This window comes from Podarcis pityusensis, assembly GCF_964106645.2.
Source record: "Podarcis pityusensis genome assembly, chromosome: 1".
In the NCBI taxonomy this organism is placed as follows: domain Eukaryota; kingdom Metazoa; phylum Chordata; class Lepidosauria; order Squamata; family Lacertidae; genus Podarcis; species Podarcis pityusensis.
In genome coordinates, this window is record NC_138028.1 from 113981313 (window position 1) to 113999893 (window position 18581).

The 18581-nt window shown below is 45.0% G+C and overlaps 1 protein-coding gene and 1 long non-coding RNA gene across 3 annotated transcripts in view; one reads left to right on the top strand and one right to left on the bottom strand.

Annotated features, from left to right (window-relative positions):
• Positions 1–11940, bottom strand: part of DNAJC10 (DnaJ heat shock protein family (Hsp40) member C10) — a 34905-nt gene extending 22965 nt beyond the window's left edge. The window contains exons 1-9 of one of the 2 annotated variants that reach the window (XM_081023918.1): positions 11755–11940; positions 8183–8541; positions 7892–8057; positions 5857–5907; positions 3403–3485; positions 2522–2653; positions 1924–2017; positions 1560–1637; positions 79–122 (exon numbers count right to left, since the gene is read on the bottom strand). In XM_081023918.1, coding sequence (XP_080880044.1) covers positions 79–122; positions 1560–1637; positions 1924–2017; positions 2522–2653; positions 3403–3485; positions 5857–5907; positions 7892–8057; positions 8183–8389 — 855 coding nt within the window. In that variant the 5' untranslated portion in view covers positions 8390–8541; positions 11755–11940. Of the gene's footprint in view, positions 1–78; positions 123–1559; positions 1638–1923; positions 2018–2521; positions 2654–3402; positions 3486–5856; positions 5908–7891; positions 8058–8182; positions 8542–9799; positions 9845–11754 lie in introns of those variants that run through there. The other variant, XM_081023919.1, reaches the window with a different exon arrangement.
• Positions 10981–18225, top strand: LOC308458922. Its single transcript, XR_013977781.1, has 2 exons — positions 10981–11365; positions 15898–18225. It is a non-coding gene; the product is annotated as an uncharacterized lncRNA (long non-coding RNA).
• The last annotated feature ends 356 nt before the right edge of the window (positions 18226–18581 follow it).

Genomic DNA, 18581 nt, shown 5'->3' on the forward strand with positions numbered 1-18581 from the left:
CAATGAGACTCAGCAGCATTGAACTTCGCCCGACTCACGCGTGCCATTTGAGAATTCTTGAAATCTAACGCTGCTTACCAACATGCCAGCCAGTTTAAGGCGTGTTCGGGAAGTCAGACAATCTAGAAAATAACAATAATAGATGTCTGAGAAACAAGATTTTTCATCAGGTTCATGTTTATCTACGAATATGCAATTATGCACAAACAAATAGAGGCTTTTGGTAAAAAACAACAACTCTGGTGCTTGCAAAGACTTTTTACTTAAGGGCAAAGCTGGGATAGCTCAGTCAGTAGAGAATGAGACTCTTAATCTCAAGGTTGTGGGTTTGAGCCCCATGTTGGGCAGCAGGTTCCTGCATTGCAGGGGAATGGACTAGATGACTCTCACGGTCTCTTCCAGCTTTACAATACTGTGATTCTATAAAGAGGTTGAATTTGGCACATGCAGTCACAGAGAAGCTGCCTTAGGCGCAGAGTTCCGCCCCCCCTCCCCGGGAGAGTTTTGCTGATCTCTCTCCCCCCCCCCCCCCCACTCTCCAAAAATCTGCACTGGAGAGTTTGGGGACTGGGGGCTGTGAGAGAATTGGAAAAAGCTGCCTTCTTTTCCATTAGGGAGAATCAAATGTCATCTGTAGATGGAAAAAATAACCTTCTGTTTGCAGAGGGCAAAGTCTGGATCTAACCCAGAAAAATCTGGAGAGTACAGTGGTACCTCAGGTTAAGAACTTAATTCGTTCTTGAGGTCCGTTCTTAACCTGAAACTGTTCTTAACCTGAGGTACCACTTTAGCTAATGGGGCCTCCAGCTGCCGCCACGCGATTTCTGTTCTCATCCTGAAACAAAGTTCTTAACCTGAGGTACTATTTCTGGGTTAGCGGAGTCTGTAACATGAAGCATCTGTAACCCGAGGTACCACTGTATTTGTATGTCACTTCCTCTGTCTCTCTCTTGAAACGAGGAACATGAACTTTACCTCTTAAGACATCAACACACACACCTCTGCCCATTAGGGGAGTTTCATTTCCCCTTCACATCTGCAGAGAGGGGCAGAGTAGAATTTTGCACTGGAAGTCTGAAAATGGCACAGGCATTTGCTTAAAAAACAAACTTCAGAGCCCGTTGAATACATTTTGCTGTCTGAAGCAAATGACAAGATGGCAGCTCCCTAATTACACCAGCCAACCAGACTGACAGATGGCTCTCACTTTGAGCCTGACAAAGGGGCAGCATCCTGCATGGCGCCTGAGGGCACCAAGATAGGTGAGCTGTAAGGCATAGACACCTCCCTCCCCAACACTTTGTTGCTACCCCTGCCTTGCAACATCTGCTGCTTGCTCGAGTCTGCCTAATGGTAGGGCAGGTCCTGATGAGACTGAGGGAACCTCCAGAGGCAGCCAGGAACATATCTATGCTTCTGAAAGATAAGCTCTATCAACTAGCATAGAGAAAAGAGGATGTGTTTTAACAATCTCAGTAGGAAATGGGGCACAGCAGGCTAGCAACCATGCATAAATTTAGGTATTAATAGTTGAAAAAAGTACACATGTATATATTCACCTCCTTGCTCAGCACAAAAAGTTATTAACCAGCCAACGCCAGAAGCAAATGCAGTTTGAACAGCACTGACAAAATTTCCTGAAAAACAGAAAACAAATAATTCCATATTTTAATTCAATTTTTTATACCCCGCCCATCTGGCTGGATTGCCTCAGCCATTTAGGGGATATGCACCTGTTTTCATTCATTCAAAAACTTTACTTAGCATTAATTACTTGTTGCATGACATTGATCCTTTCTACACTTTTCTTAAGATCTGATTGAGAGAGGTTTAGGTTAACTTATCTGTTGCCCGCTATTGGCATTACAGGGTTTGAAATATGCGTAAAATTAAAAATAATTTGTCATTAAAGCAGCAGCTTACCTGCCCATAATTCTGTCACTGTGCTTGTGACAAACTGCATGGCAAAACTCATTAAGCTCTCCTTGGACCTGTCTCCAAAATATTTCACTGGGTTCTGCAAGAGAAACACATCTCATTTTAAACCAATAATGCAATTTATGTATTAGCCAATACTTAACACACTGAATTACATCATGCATCCATCCAGCCAACCAACCAACCAACCAACCAACCAACCAGAGTCCCAATGTCCTTCATGTTATACTTTGAAAATCTGGGAATCTAACCTTAGCTCTTGGATGTAAAAATGTATGTAATATCTACAAAGCATCCCTGCCCCCCCCCGCAACAAAAACACCATAATTATTAAAAGGATTCAGAAAGCATACTGCCCTAGAGCCATTCCTGTCCAGGTTTTTGGTGCTAACATTTTCTCTGGGCAACGTTGCTTTCTAGGGTCGTCCTATTAGAACTTATTACATTTGGCCTCATGGGTGGCTGTCCCTAAATCTGAAATAAGTTGGGGTTCTCAAAAAAAAAAAAAAAATCCTCACTGGACCAGGACTCCTGTACCTGCCCAGGATGGGTGCTGGAGGAGTACAAATATTTGCTTGCTTACCATTCCAGTTTTAAACACATACAGGCTTGGGTAGCTATTGATTCCTTTATTCCGGCAAAGCATCCTGTTATCGCCACAGTTGACGGCTCCGATACGTATTAATCCATCCATTTCTTTAGCAAATTCTCTCCACTTCCAAGTTGATTTGGGGGGTGGGGGGAAGAAAGCGAGAGCCTAGGTTATTTTTTCTACCAAAAAACGTGATTCGTTTTTGAAATGCTCCCAAGAGAATTTTAAAATGCTTGTTTACCAGCATGCATATAATTCTATCACAACAGTTAAGAACCCAACCCAAGTTGAAGGTCAATGCCATTCTGCCCACCATTCTGATTATCCCTGTAGGATCTCATTCTTTCTACCCACATGTTTTCCATGTCGGTGGGGAACCTCTGGTTCAACTCCTTGCAGAGCTTGTTGAAAAGGGCTGTAGCTCAGTGGTAGAAACATCTGCTTTGCATGCAGAAGGCCCCAGACTCAATCCCCAACATCTCCAGGTAGGACTGGGAATCCTGTCCCTTGTCTGAAACCCTGGAGAGCCTCTACCAGTCAATGTAGACAATACTAAGGTAGACAGACCCATGGTTTGGTTGAGTACAAGGCAGGTTCCGATGACCCTAAGGATGGCCAATGTGGATGCCAATGTCCTGTAGTCTTGCCAAAATGTGAAGATGTGTCTATGCTTGCACAGAATGGGAGACCAGGCTGCAACCATTAGTGATAGAGCCACAGATTGGTCAATGGCAAGAAAATACTACAGCTCTTGCATACCCTTCAACTCTCATACCGTGGTAAGAGTCTTCCCCTTTCCCCACGAAGGTCTCTGCCCAAGGAAACCAGGGTATGCATTCAAAAGCAGCATGCATGGGCTGACCTATACCTACCGTCGGTGCTAAATCATGGCAATGGGAGCATCGAGGGGAATAGAAATTGATAAACCACAATTCTCCCGAAGTAACAGCAGCATCTAGAACAACAATATTTAAAAGGGTCAAAATTCTGCCCAATAATTTTCATTAGTTTTCCATTTTTAAAAAAACAAATTAACAACAAATTAATTCCAATTTAACACAATTTTTTAAATTGACTTTCCACCCCCCTTCAAGGTGCTTCTTGCCCCTCCCTCCTTCGCTGCTTACAGAAAAATATTTTTTCTTAATTTCTAATACTTTCCCATCCATTCCCATTTCCATCAATTCCTGTCCAGACGTTTACCTATTTTCCCAATTAATCAAATGAAATTAATCTTCCTTTATTAATCCATATAAATCATTAAGCATAATCTTAAATCATATTTCCTCCATTACAATACGTTTTGTGTGACAGTCACAAAATGGCTGCTGTGGGGCTGTAGCATAATGTAAAATGGCTGCCATGGAGGCATGCAGCAGAGGCCAAGCCAGTGCAAACAGGAACTGAGAAGAAAGAGCCAAGAGTCTCTCACTAATTTTTGAGGGGCGAGTCCCTGATACCATTCATAGGTGCAAGAGCAGGTTGTGGTGGACACAATGGGACACACATGGGCATCATTTGGGCACCCCTTGAGCTAGCTACTTGTAAACCCAGACTTTTGATGTGTTTTTATGTAACATGAATGCTGGCGGAAAACTCTGCCTGAAGAGAGCATCTCAAAAAAAAAGGCAAGAGCATCCAACATTGCAAAGGGAGGGCTCCTCTCCCTACCCCTAAAAGGGGCTTAACAAAACTGCCTCTGCAGAGGGGAACTTGGGAGTGTGAGGAATCCTGGTTCTTAAAACCGCAGAGAGCTGAGTAAGTCATGCACAGGGAAATGACTGCCGTACTCAGTTTCCAGTTGCCCGGCAACGAAGGAACATTTCCGCCACATATAACCGTGCCAATTTAACCCATCTTTTGAGTGTGCATGTACTTGTGCCTTAAAATCCATTTCACCAAATGCATAGCATGGTCTGTTTGTGGCAGAGACAAACAGAGGTAAGGAAGGGGAAAAAGAAGCAGCATTGATATTGTCAACGAACAGGTACATTTCACCCCCTAAGCCCACCTCAATGGACCCCATGCTGCTGAATTCCCTCACCCCTTCCACTGCCAAGAGGAAAGCTGCTGAGGCTGGCGGAGGGGTGTGTGTGTGAGAGAGGGGAGAGAGTATGAATGGCAGATGAATGGATGGGGAGAGAGGTTGGGGTAAGTTCAGTCTGGAGGTCCCAGAGAGAGACAGGCTGGGAAGGAGGTGTGTGTGAGAGAGAGAATGGTTGGTTGGACGGATAGAAAAAGGGGAACCGCCACCCACTTTTGGCTTGGGCCACACTCCCTTTTTGGGTTGGGCCCTGACCACCACTGGTATGCGGCCCCCAACTTCTTTCCCCTGAGAGAATATGGCCCTTAAAAGGCTCCTCATCCCTGTTTTAGTGCAACGAGCTAGAGTGGTGTAGGCTGCTGCAAGGAAAGGGTGAAACTGGGCTGCCAGGATTCCTTGGAGAAAGGGCAGGGCAAAATAATAATAACTGAATGAACGAAGGAATGGAATACCAGTCAAAAGCCGCTTTTAGCAAAAAAATTGCCACTACTATTGTTATTTATAAAAAAGGGCCTATTTGGTTTCAACATTATCACTTAGGCCAGATCAGATGCTGGATGGCCGTGAAATACAGAGAATGTAAAAAGCATAAAATCTGTCAACTGCTCAAATACCAGGGGTGGGGAAACTCTCACTGTGTGCACAAGTGTGTTGTTATCATGCTAGGCAAACACATTCAATTCTGCAAATAACCCTGGTCAAACACGAACAGGAAATGCAAACACGTAACCGATGTTTAGTTATCTGTGAGTTGTTTCCTGAGGAGGAGAACTAAGTTAGCAAAGTCCGATTTTTCTCTTTAAAAAAACAACAACCAAATGTAGGATCATGATACAGTTAACCCCCAACCCCAAATTAGTAAAGTGGTCTCCACTGAGAAAACCTATTCAAAATATATCTTAAGTAAGAAAAGCAGAACAATTGGTAAGTGGAAATAACTCAAGTGCCTCGTTTGGACCACTAATCTTACTTAAAGGAAATTTCTGTAAAGACGGCAGAGCGGAACTTCAGAAAAAAAGCAGGAATAATTTCCCCTTTTCGTCAAGGTGTTGCTCGCTTTCCACAGAGACTGAGACAATGAGTGCTGTAAAGTTTCTACAGACAAATGACTCACAGGGAAGAAATATAAACGCTGCCTTTGAACACCAAGCTCTCATAGTCACTCTGGTTGACATTTTGCAATCCACGTAACGTTTTCTCCCAGGAAAGGATGAGGCGGTGCAATTATGCACTCTGAATAAATTAAAAAGTGCCTGGAAACCACGTGAACATCATGACTTACCAAATTCTCCTCTGTCCAGCGTTATAATTTCAGGATCATCATCATAAATACCTGGCAAAGAAACAACCCATGAGCATTCAAAAACAACAACAAGGGCATTTGAATAATAAAATGGCATTTGCTACGTCATTGTACATAAACTTGGATTGCACCAGATAGCAAATGGTGAGAAGGAATTTTGTGCTGGCGAGTGAAGGGGCTTTCACAGCATAAAACTATACAAAAAGGTGCAGTATTCAGAATAAGACCCTCTTATTCTAGTCACAACTGCTCAGCAATTGATTCAGCTAAATTCATTTTTCTTGAAGCCACGTGAGGTGGCTGCAAGACTATATTTACTAATTTTGGGGAGAAAGTGTGGGATTGTATAATTATGACTGTCCAGAAAAAGCTAAAATTTTCAGCAGAGAACATTCTTCTGAACGATATACCTATTGTATGGGAGTTAACAACGGGACAACGAAAATGGATTCTATGCGCTCTAATGGTAGCCAAGAGACTGATATTGATGAACTGGAAGAATAAAGGTATGGTCCCCTTTAATAAATGGATTGACTACATGATAACACTTGCAGCTTATGAACGGACTGCTTACAGATATAGACTTTGTTTGGATAAATATGACAATATTTGAAATGAGTTTATACAAAATGTAGACGACCATTAATATTTCCATATGTGTTAGGACAGAGGTTTTCAACCTTTTTGGCTCCATGGCTCCCTTGACCAACTACACTCTTTCTGTGGCACCCCTGTGGGGCTCAGGAGCCTAGTTATGTCACCCCTTGCCTGCAGAGGTGGCAGCCCCTCACCCCTACCTTGTGGAGGGTGCCCTCAGCCTCCTCTCTTCTTCCCTCTCCTTGGGAGTCCTCTGGGCAGCCGCATCTGCCCCCCCGGTCTCTGAGCTGCACCCCCTGCCCCAAAGAGAGGTGCCTCCTCACATTGCCACAGAGGGTCAGGGAAGCACCCCCTGGCCAGCCCCAGTGGCACCATTTCCCTGGGGAGCTTGTAGCCAGGGCTGCTGCAACCAACAGCTGTGCAAGCCTTTGGGAGGCAGAGACGTGAGAGGGCATCAGAGGAAGGGAGGGAAGGAAAGAGGGACAGAGACCACTGTTGCCCGTGGCACCCCTGAATATCATTCAACACACCCCAGAATGCAACGGCACACTGATTGAAAACCACTGTATAATAACTTCAGGATAATAACATCAAATTTATATAAGAATGTATGAGTTAGGGTATTTTTCATATATTTTCATATATTCATTGGTTGCTTCTTTCTACACATTTTTGGGCCTTTTTCTGCTCTCCCCCCCCCCCTTTGCATCACTTTATTTCTTTATATTTGAAACCAATAAAATATTAATACAGTGGTACCCTGGTTACGTACTTAATTCGTTCCGGAGGTCCGTTCTTAACCTGAAACTATTCTTAACCTGAAGCACCACTTTAACTAATGGGGCCTCCTGCTGCTGCCGTGGCGCGATTTCTGTTCTCATCTTGAAGCAAAGTTCTTAACCCGAGGTACTATTTCTGGGTTAGGGGAGTCTGTAACCTGAAGCGTATGTAACCTGAAGCGTATGTAACCCAAGGTTCCACTGTACCCTAATCCTGCAGGCTGGCTAGTGCCCAAGGGTTGCCAGCTGACTAGCCACGACAGCTTCAAAACATTAAAAACCAATTTTAAGCGAGTGGGAGGAGAACTAGTTACAGTTTTCTGCTCTGAGAAGCTGCTGAGTAAAAAAGGTGTTGGTTGAGTCTTGTTAAGGCGTAGGAACAAGAACCAACTCTAAAGGGCACTTAGCAAAAGAATGGAATAAAGGCTGTCCTGTCCCTAAGAATCAGACTAATTAAGAAAGCCAAGGACACACTGTGTACCTCCTTGCAGCGGCCACAGGCCAACACAGTTAAGTCCTCGTTGGCTCTTTTAACTGTGTGCCAGCCTGGCTACCGTGTACTTTCAAGGCTACACTAATTCCGGGCAGGGAGAACAGCACAAAACAATTGCGCCCCACTCACATACGTGTTATCTTACCAAAATCGTAGCGATAGTAGTGCCAGCTCTCATATCTGCCTCCTTGCTGCTGGTCGTCCAGACCTTTCTCGCCGTATTTGTCATATTTCTTTCGCAGATCTTCGTCTTTCAGCACTTCATACGCTCTGTTTATTTTCAGGAAGTTTTCGTGGGCCTCCGGATCATTCTGCAAGAGAGAAAAACTTCCTAGCCTTCACTTACCAAACAAACAAACATTGCAACCCAACACATTTCAGTCTTGAAATGTTCTTGGCTAGTTGAAAAAAGCCTTTCCATGACCAGGCAACCTACCTGATTCTTATCAGGATGCAACTTCAACGCTAATTTTTTGAAAGCCTGCCTTATTTCTCTACTTGTTGCTTCTTTGGATATTCCGAGTAAACCGTAGTAGTCTTGATCAGGAGAAACCAAAGCTATCAGATATACTAACACTAGTGATAGCAAAAAGAGTCTTTTGAAGTCTGTGAGGCACTTTCCTCTGGGTAACAATGGCTCCATGTTGAGTGCTTGAGCGAGGCAAGCGTCAGAGACCAATACAATTCACAGTGCCGTAGCCAAATAACTGAATATATTTCTGAAAAAGCTGCTCATAGGATGTTTGCTGTCATGGTCCAGAGGCAGCCCACTTGGGTTCTTCAAAGAGACAGCGCCTAAAAGGAAGACAGAAGTTTTCAGATGGTCTGTGCTATACGGTAAATGCAGAGGCCTAGTCACTTCACAGCGACACTTGCAGATGAACGCAGTTTCGTTTTGTGAAATCTCATTTCCTAGGCAGTAAAGAGCCTTTCGTTTACAAAGGACTCGTTTCGTATACTGCTATTAAAGGCATATGGGCATGTGGTGGCAACTGGTGATATTCCTACTCACTGGTAATCACTGAGGGACACTAAATGTTTCTTGGATTTCCACAAATGTAGTCTTATGATCTTCACCTTTTGTTCCACATATTTATATCTTGAAATCAGCGTGACCTTAATCTTTAACTACGTAACAAATATCCTACTCCCGTTACAAGGCCGCTTCCAGAGTAATAAATTGTTTCTGGGAGGGAAGGAAATGGGGTAGAAGACTGTCGACATTTTACATTAAGAGTTTTTAAAGCACATTAAATTCATTTTGTATTTAAGTACTAGCCTGGTAGTTTGGTCAAGCATTAATTTGATTCAGTGTTGGGCATTACTTCTATATTATACAGTTTTATAGCTTTATTACGTTTAGGTGATTTTACTGTGCACTGCCTTGGTAATTTGTTAAAGAGTTGGCAGTTTATAAATATAGGAATTAAAAATGCATAAACAGATGGCAAGGATATTGCATGCAGGCGAATGAACTACGGTGGTAACATTGTGGAGCCATTTAAAAGGCTGCCTTAACGTGTTGTTTCCTAAAACCTACAAAATACGCAACATTTGCCTTTGGCAATTGTTACTTTCTTGCTCCAGATGTAGGTATCTGTCAACAATGAGCAACTTGGATGGCTTTATAAGAGGATCGGAAATCCATGGAGGGCAAAGCTATCAGTGGCTACAAGCTATGATGTTTATGCTTTGCTTGGTCAGAGGCAGTAATACTCTCAATACCAGTTGATGGAAACTACAGTGGGGGAGAGTTGTAATGTGTTCGAATCCTGCTTGCAGCTTCCCACAGGCACCTGGTTGGTTTCTTAAGAATAGGATGCTCTACTTAGACAGGCCATTGGCCTGATCCAACAGGCTTTTCTCATGTTCTTCCCCAATACAATCCCCTTGGGAGCATCTGTGCTGGCCAGATTTATGCTTCAGACAGGACAACATAAAAAGTGAAGCTTTTCCAAGGGTGGAATCCGAAAACAACCACAACCACCGCCACCGCCACTTGTTGATTTCTGCTATTAAAAAGCACGGCCAATAGTAAAGACAGTAATCCTACCATTTTAAGCCCAGAGGAGGAGGTGACTGCAAGGAAATGACCATTTAGGCTTGGGTCATTTGGGGGGGGGAGAAAATCCTGGTGAGGGAAGAAAGGAGGACTGGAAAGAAGCAGGTACTGAAAGAATCTGAGAGAGCAAAATGAAATAATAATAATAAAAATGACAGGAAGAATACAGGAGCAATAACAGAACCATCGTAAAACCATCCACTCCCAGTTTATGGTGTGGGAGGCCACCTGAGCACTTTGTGAGCGCCACCTTGAATTCTATTATGGGAAGGCAGGTGAGGTACAAGTGAAGCAAAATAACTGAAAATAAGATCAAAGGGTGTGCCTTTGGGGACAGAGGAGGTAATCCTACAGCCCCAACTGCATTTGATCTAAGGAGGGAAGGATCATCACTGGGTGAGCTGAAAGAACGCATGAGAGGGTCACACTCAATGCCCAGCCTGCTGCTGGCTGCCCATTCAACGGCTGTGCAAAGGGGTTCTATGCACAACAGCCAGTGTGGTGCAGCAGGCAGAGTCTTGCCCTAGGACCTGGGTTCAAATCCCTACTCGAGTCCCAAAACTCACCGACTTGGTGACCCTGGACCAGTCCCCCACATCTCTCAGCTTCAGAGGGTTGTTATCCTCATAACATATGCCATGCACGCCACCGTACAGAATTATAGAATTGTAGAACCGAACAGGACCACAAGAAGCAGAAGCAGAAGAAGAGTTTGGATTTGATATCCCATTTTATCACTACCCGAAGGAGTCTCAAAGCAGCTAACATTCTCCTTTCCCTTCCTCCCCCACACTCTGTGAGGTGAGTGAGGCTGAGAGACTTCAGAGAAGTGTGACTAGCTCAGGGTCACCCAGCAGCTGCATGTGGAGGAGCGGAGGCGCGAACCCAGTTCACCAGATTACGAGTCCACCGCTCTTAACCACTACACCACACTGGCTCTGACTGCCTGCAATGCAGGGATCTTTTGACTCAACCCCCCAACCCTGAGATTTTAATAAGAGTCTTGCGCTCTACCAACTGAGCCAGTCTAACCCAGGCCTTCTCCAGCTCCTTGGAGGAACGGCAGAGAAGGTTCTGCACGATCTGAAATGAAAGCTGCAGCTATCGGATGAACTTGGCCGGACACAACACCCTCTGAAAAACTATGTCAGGAGCTGCTGTGAGGTTTCAAAGTGAAGAAGGCTGCAAGCTTGATATACAACCTTTAGAAGACATATGAAGTTTTTAAACAATGTTTAATGTTTTATTATATGTGGGAAGCCGCCCAGAGTGGCTGGAGCAACCCAGTCTGATGGATGGGGTACAAATAATAATAATAGTAATATTAATAACAAGAAAAAACATCATATTCATGACAGTTTGCCAGTGCAACGGTCTCTCCTTCCTTGGAGGTTTTCAAGCAGAGGTCGGATGGCCATCTGCCGTGGATGCTTTAGCATTGAAGGGGGTTGGACTACAGGACCCTCAAAATCCCTTCCAACTCTAGAATTCTATGGTTGGTGATGTCTTCCATTGTATCCCTTCCTCCTCCATTTCTAAGTGCCCTCTGCTTACCAGGTAACTATTTTAAAGCAAGGAAACACACTGGGGTCCGGGGAGAAGAGGCAGAGGAAAGGGAGTCCACTGAGCGAGGGAAAGAAAGAAAGAAAAGAAAAGAGGGAGGGAGGGAGAAAGAGAACGGGACTACAGATTGGGGGTGGGTGGGTAGCCAAATATGTGCGGCCATGAGAACCCAGAGGATGCCCCGGGTGACAAAAGAAAAGGTGCCTACATAAGGAATGCAATCCCTTAAGTTTTGGGGCGGCGCAGCAAGCTCTTGCAACACCAATGGGATGTTGCTTGGGAGAGAAGGTCGGAAGGAAGGAGGCGTCGAGAAAAGCGCTTCCTTCCCCGTCCCTGCTCCTCCGTCCGCTTCCTCTGCGCTGGGGGCCCCTCCGGAGCCTTACCGGGTGGCGGAGCTGGGGGTCGTTCCCTCCGCTGGCCGGCGCCGAGCAGGAGCCGTGCAGCAGGCAAGCAAGGCAGGCAGCAGGCAGGCAGGCCTGCGCCGGAGGAAGAGGGAAGCGAGACAGGCGCGGAGGATCCGGCTCGCAACCGGAGGCGGCGGGAAGGCGGGCGGGGCGCAAGGCTGACGTGGCCGCAGCTCCGGCAGCCCCGGCGCCCCGGGGGAAGCGCTCAGCCGCCTGGCCGGGGGTGGAGGCGCCTTGGCGGGACTCGAGGTGACGCCGTGTTCCGGACGCGCGCTCTTGGCGCTCCTCTTCTAGGCCTGCCCTGAAACAGATCGGGCAGACGGGGGGGGGGGGGGGAGCCTCGTCTTCCACCCTCCCGGCGCTTCTTAACGTTGGCTTGCTCACGAGTAAGCCCGCGGGCCTCAGCCAGGCGCAGCTGCAGACGCGGTGCGCGGGGATTAAACCTTTCAGCGCGCGCTCTCGCCCCCCCCCATGTCATATAGGGACCACAAGGGTTATCCAGTCCAACCCCCAGCAATGCAGGAATTTTCCCACCCCACATGGGACTTGAACCCACGACCCTGAGATTCAGAGTCTCACTCAACCACAAGCGTCTTCTACTCCAACCCCCTGTAATGCAGGATTTTTGCTGCCCAACATGGGGCTCAAACCCACGACCCTGAGGTTCAGAGTCTCACTCAACCACAAGGGTCATCTAGTCCAACCCCCTGTAATGCAGGATTTTTCTGCCCAACATGGGGATTCGAACCCACAACCCTGAGAAACAGAGTCTCGTGCTCTACAACAGAGTTATTCCACTGAACTCTGGCTCCCCTTGGCAGAGCCATGCAGTCCAGGAGCATCCCATAAGTTCCCCATCCCTTATAAGACACACTCGCTTTGGATTAAGCCCCATTGAACTGTGTGGGACCGACTTTCCATTTCAAGAGTTGTTTCGGGAAGCCTGCGGAACATTGCAGGAGGTTGGGCTAGATGTCCTTCCAACTCTACAATTCTTTGATTCTGTAGAGGGCAGGCCCAATCCAGCAATGCAACAAAGTGTGTGTGGGGGGCCGGGTTTGAGGCACCATTTTAGACACAGGCATCTCGGTAGTGGGTGACCTTCTGGGTGGGATTGTTTGTGTGTGTTTCTTACCAATTTGGGGCAAAGTCTGGCTCACTCTTTACTAGCAAAAGCTGTCAGATTCGATGGATCATAGATTATAGAATTGTAGAGTTGGAAGGGACCACGAGGGTCATCTAATGGGTGGAAGACATGGAGTGTTTCTGGTCATTTGACCTCACCTCCTACCGTCACGGGGACACGGGTGGCGCTGTGGGTTAAACCACAGAGCTTAGGACTTGCCAATCAGAAGGTCAGCGGTTTGAATCCCCATGATGGGGTGAGCTCCCGTTGCTCGGTCCCTGCTCCTGCCAACCTAGCAGTTCGAAAGCACGTCAAAGTGCAAGTAGATAAATAGGAACCACTCCGGCGGGAAGGAAAATGGCGTTTCCGTGCGCTGCTCTGGTTTGCCACAAGCGGCTTAGTCATGCTGGGCACATGACCCGGAAGCTGTACGCCGGCTCCCTCGGCCAATAAAGCGGGATGAGCGCCGCAACCCCAGAGTCGGCCACGACTGGACCTAATGGTCAGGGGTCCCTTTACCTTTTCCCAGAGCCTTAACAGAGCTTTTTTTTTTTTACAATTCATGTAGGAGCCCAGCCCAGGGAGGGAAACCTTCCTCCAGGCTTCTCCAACCTGGTGCCCACCAGATGTTGCCTGACTCTCTCAGGTGCTCCCATTGTCTCTGACCATTGGCCATGTTGGCTGGGGCTGATGGGAATGTGACATCGTACTCCAGCCATCCTCTCCCCCTGTCTTTTGCAGCAGCACCTGAGAAGTGACCCTCCCAGGCATTTCAGCTGCGCATCTCATGGGCTTTACATGGCTGTAGGGCAGAGCTTTCCAAACTGTGCGTTGAGACACATCAATGTGTCGGCTGCAGTGTGTAGGTGTGTCGTGCAAACGCTCCCCTCGCTCTTCCCGGGGCTGGAAAGGGGTTAGTTTAACCTCCGGTTTGCTAGTCAAAATGAATTACTGTGTTTTGAAATGTCTGAAAAGCGTGTCACCAACAGGAAAAGTTTGGAAAGCTCTGCTGTGGAGGTTTCCTGCTTTTCTCCTTGCAACAGCACCCGAGCGGTGCAGTGAGGCAAAGGATTCGTGAAATATCCTTTGATACCAGAAGTTCCAGAAGTTGCCGGAAACTACAAGGTGTTGCTGCCTTTAAATCCAGCTTGTGGGATTCTCATAGGCATCTATGAGCAGGATTTCTGGACTAGGTGGGCCACTGGCCTGGTATCATAGAATCTGGACCAGTATCCTGCAAAGCATCCAGAACAGATGGCTACCCATCTTCTGCTTAAGAAGCTCCAACGAAAGAGAGTCCACAAGCTCCCGAAGGAGACCACTGGCAGACAGCTCTTACTGTCAGAAAGTACTTCCTGATGTTGAGTTGGAATCTCTTTTCTTGCAACTTGAAGCCATTGGTTCGAGTCCTGCCCCCCAGAGCAGGAGAAAACAAGCTTGCTCCATCTTCCATGTGACAGCCCTTAAGAAATTTGAAGATGGCTATCTTGTATCCATCTCCTCTTCTCCAGGCTAAAAATTCCCTGAACCATACCTCCAAAGGTTTGGTTTCCAGAACCTTGATCATCTTGGTTGCCCTCCTCTGCACACCATGTCAACATCCTTCTTAAACTGTGTTGCAGGTGTGGTCTGACCAAGGCAGAATAGAGTAGTACTATTACTTCCTTTGATCTGGACACTATACTTCTGTTGACGCAGCCTAGAATAGCATTGGTGAATAGCCTGATGAAGGAGAACTGTTCTTATGTTCTTGTGCATTCAGGCTGTCCTGGAAATTTCACTGGAATTGCAGCACTGCAGTTGTCGTTCACGCTCCAGTGTTATTTCGTGAAGGCTAGAAGTTGCTGGACTCCCATCAGTTGCAGCCAGCATGGCCAGTGGTCAGGGATGATGGGAGATGGCGTCAGCAACACCATTCCTGATCTAAGTTGTCATCTAAAACATGCGTTGGCAGCAGGGATATTGCTGTGTATTTTCCCAGAGATGGTCAGGCTTTTCTGACTCCCGGCTGCTTATCAACAGCAATGACAAAAGGACCCTCTCTCTGGATGAAATTAAAATAGCAAGGCAGGTGGGGTAGCCCAAAGCAGATCTTAAAAAAAAAATGTGGAAAGAACTGTGAGTTCAGTTTTGGGATTCAAAACAAATTATTAATTCTAAGTATATGCCAGGCAGAGGGCCTTCTCGGTAGTGGCGCCTGCCCTGTGGAACACGCTCCTATCAGATGTCCATGAAATAAAAAATATTTGACTTTTAGAAGACATCTGAAGTTTTTAATGTTTGAAGTTTTATTCTGTTTTTAGTGTTCTGTTGAAAGCTGCCCAGAGTGGCTGGGGAAGAAATAATAAATTATTATTATTATTATTATTATTATTATTATTATTATTATTTTATTATTATTATTACCCAAGTCTCTGATGAGTGGGTTTTGAGGCTTTGATTTAAACACAAAGATTCCAGAAACCAGAAGTTTGCCCACCCCTGATTTGGAACACATTTCAAGTTCCTTCTCTCCCACAAGTTGGATACAGTTGTACCTTGGAAGTCGAACGGAATCTGTTCTGGAAGTACGTTCAATTTCCAAAATGCTTGGAAACCAAAGTGTGGCTTCTGAATGGCTGCAGGAAGCTCCTGCAGCCAATCGGAAGCTTCAGAAGCCCCGTTGGATGTTCGGCTTGCAAAATTGATTCGCAATCTGGAACTCTCACTTCCGGGGTTGCAGCGTTTGGGAGCCAAGATGTATGAGTACCAAGGCGTTCAAGAAACAAGATATGACTGTATTTATTATTTTGTGATGTATGGTCACTTTCAGAAGATCTGTTTGTCAAGCATTCATCCTGATTTGTTCGCACAAAGTTTGAAGGGAGGTCATGGGATGTTGACTGTTCATTGTGTATTGTTTGCAGGGGTGGTTATACAATGTTGCATCAAGCAGTTGCTATCCCACACTTTCCAATGCATTTCCTTGCTGCAAAAAGTTGATATTTTTTTCATAGGTGGGGTTGTTTCACATGAGCACCAAGCCTCCTTTAACTGTACAACCTGAATTTGCTGGCATGCAGTTGAGTCCCAGTGTGCAAAATAACAAGTTTAGAAAAGCCCCGTGGAAAAGATTCAGCAAAGAAGGACGATCTGTTTTCATTTGGTGCATAGATACTTCCTATTAAAATGAGTTTTGCATACAAGAGACCTTTGAGAAAAATAAATTCCTTGTTAATGATCTGTTAATGTGTCTTGCATGCTTATAGGAGCATTTTAAGCTATAATAATTATAGCCAGTCCCAGAGAATTTGAAGACCCAGGAGCTCCTTACTGTTGACCCATCTGTTTTTCTCTTGCTATTTGGATTTATGTGTTTCTTCTGAAGTGATAATTGTAGGGTGTTCTTTTGCAAAGCATGAGAGATTTCTCTCTCTCTCTCCAGGGGTATACCAGACATTAAGCAAGCAAACAAAAAGGTTATTCTGCAACTCCCTTCGCCCCTGTCCTTCTCTCTTTCTTGAAATAAAGATGATAAATACATTTTGCGGATGTCAGCTAAGAGTTTATCTTAGCTGTTGCATCTTGCTGGAAGGTACATCTTCTATATTACATAGTACCAGTGACAGGACACCAGAGGGTGCTCTGCTCACATCATTTTCCACTGAAGAAAGAAAACCATTTTTGTGTAATACAGAGCAAATGAATAATTTTATCAAATTCATGGGATGCGTCCAAGCTACTGATGAATCATATATTTTATTGTAAATATATCCCAGTACACCACCTTGTTATATTATATGACTTGGTCAGGGTTCCAAACTCCCAGTGTTCTAGGCGCATTTTGCGACAGGGAATTTCATTAGTGCGAACACTTTCTGAGCTCTGGGCGCAATACTGCACCTGAGAATTCAGATTAAAACTGCAGAGTGGAAGAAAAGGAGGACCTTTTTCTGCCTCCCCACTTCCAGCTACTCTCTGAAGACTGGAGAAGAGACCTTCTTAAGAATATTAGGGGGGGGGGGCAGGGGAAGGACTAGGCCATGTGAAAAACGAACATAATATTTTAGCTGCAGTTCATTCATTTTCAGCTTTGTATTCTGGTTATTAAAAAAGTGCACCTAGACATTCCATTGCTGTGCCCATAAACTAGGTTTAAGGTGCCATTTAGCTCCTAGCTTTCATATTTCAGTTTCTAACACTGGAATTGGTGGCATATAAATACATAACTAAAACAAACAAGTCTTGCTGCAACTCAAGAATACAGCAGACTCAAGAGTTTTAGAGAACGATGGGATTCTGAATGCATGCTAACATTAAAAAACAAACCACATGCAATTCTGTTAGACTTATCAGTTGTCATCACTTCTAGGATTACATTGTGTGTGGGTTAAAACTGTCTGGTGCCAGAGCCCTTAGAATATGCATCAAGCTCAGATGCAATATTTAGGATGGTTGTGGTGAGAGTTCTTCAATCAGAATTTGATAGGTTGTTTCTACTCAAGATGTGAATTCACTTCATTTTTGACTACTTTCCATTGTCCACTGTATTCCCGATAACAGCTCTTTATCACAGACCACTTACAATATACTATACTTTTCAGTGTTTAAGACTAGGTTTATTTATTTATTTATTATTTTATTTAAAAATTACGTTCAAAATTGTGGGTCATCTTATACATGGATAGAATCTCCCCGAATTTTCTCAGTTTGGAGTCCCCCAAAATAGGGGGCATCTTATACATGGGGGCGTGTTATTCACGGAAAAATACAGTATATATGTATTTTTACTATGCCACAGTTTTACTACACAGTTTTACACATGTGTAATGACATGCCTGATGCATGTCTAGCTCTTCACCCCAACTCCAGGTCTCTGCTTCTTCCTCTTATTCTGCCCTCAAGTCCACTGGCTATTTTTTCCTCACAATGTTGTGCATGTCTACTCAGAATTAGGGATGTGTGGCTATGTATGGCTTCTTTCATTTTTCCATATCTCTTCCCCCTTCACGCTCTCTCTCTGGTGAGGGAGAAGTGTTGGAGAATTCTGTAGAACTCTAGAGAATAAATTACGTGTTGCAGAGCAAAAGTCCCTGAGACCATCTTCTGGAAACAACCTGCCAGGCAGGTTTGGAACTGCTGTGGTAATGACGTTGTGGAGAATGTGGCAAGATTTTTGAGCGACGCCATGAAATCACCATAGGTCCCAAGAGCCATTTTTGTACTTCACAATGTCTGGACAGTTTTATCCTAAAAGTATCTCCTACTATGTTTCGTTAACTGCGTTGTGATCCATGTATACGATGCGCTTTTTCTGTGCCAATAAAGGAGATTGCTTGATTGAACTGCCAGAGTGTCGTGTTCCAAATAATGTCAGCAAAGAAGGTTTTGTTTTGTTTTGTGTTTTGTTTTGTTTTGTTTCTTAAGGCAACCATTCTCTCAATTAGTGTGTTGGGTGCAAAGAGTCGCCATCCCAAAGCACTACCTGTGACTAAAAAAATTAAATGGGAGAACATTTGGTGCAGCTGTACCTATAAAGATTCATATCACAGTATAGGATGGTATTCAGGGAGCAATAACATATACTTCTTGGCTCAGATTGCCAAGTCATATTCCTCCTCTGAGAGAAGACATGGCTTTAGTTTAGATAAATACAGATCAGCAGAAAAACCCGTTGTTTTGACATGCTTTTATTTGCAGT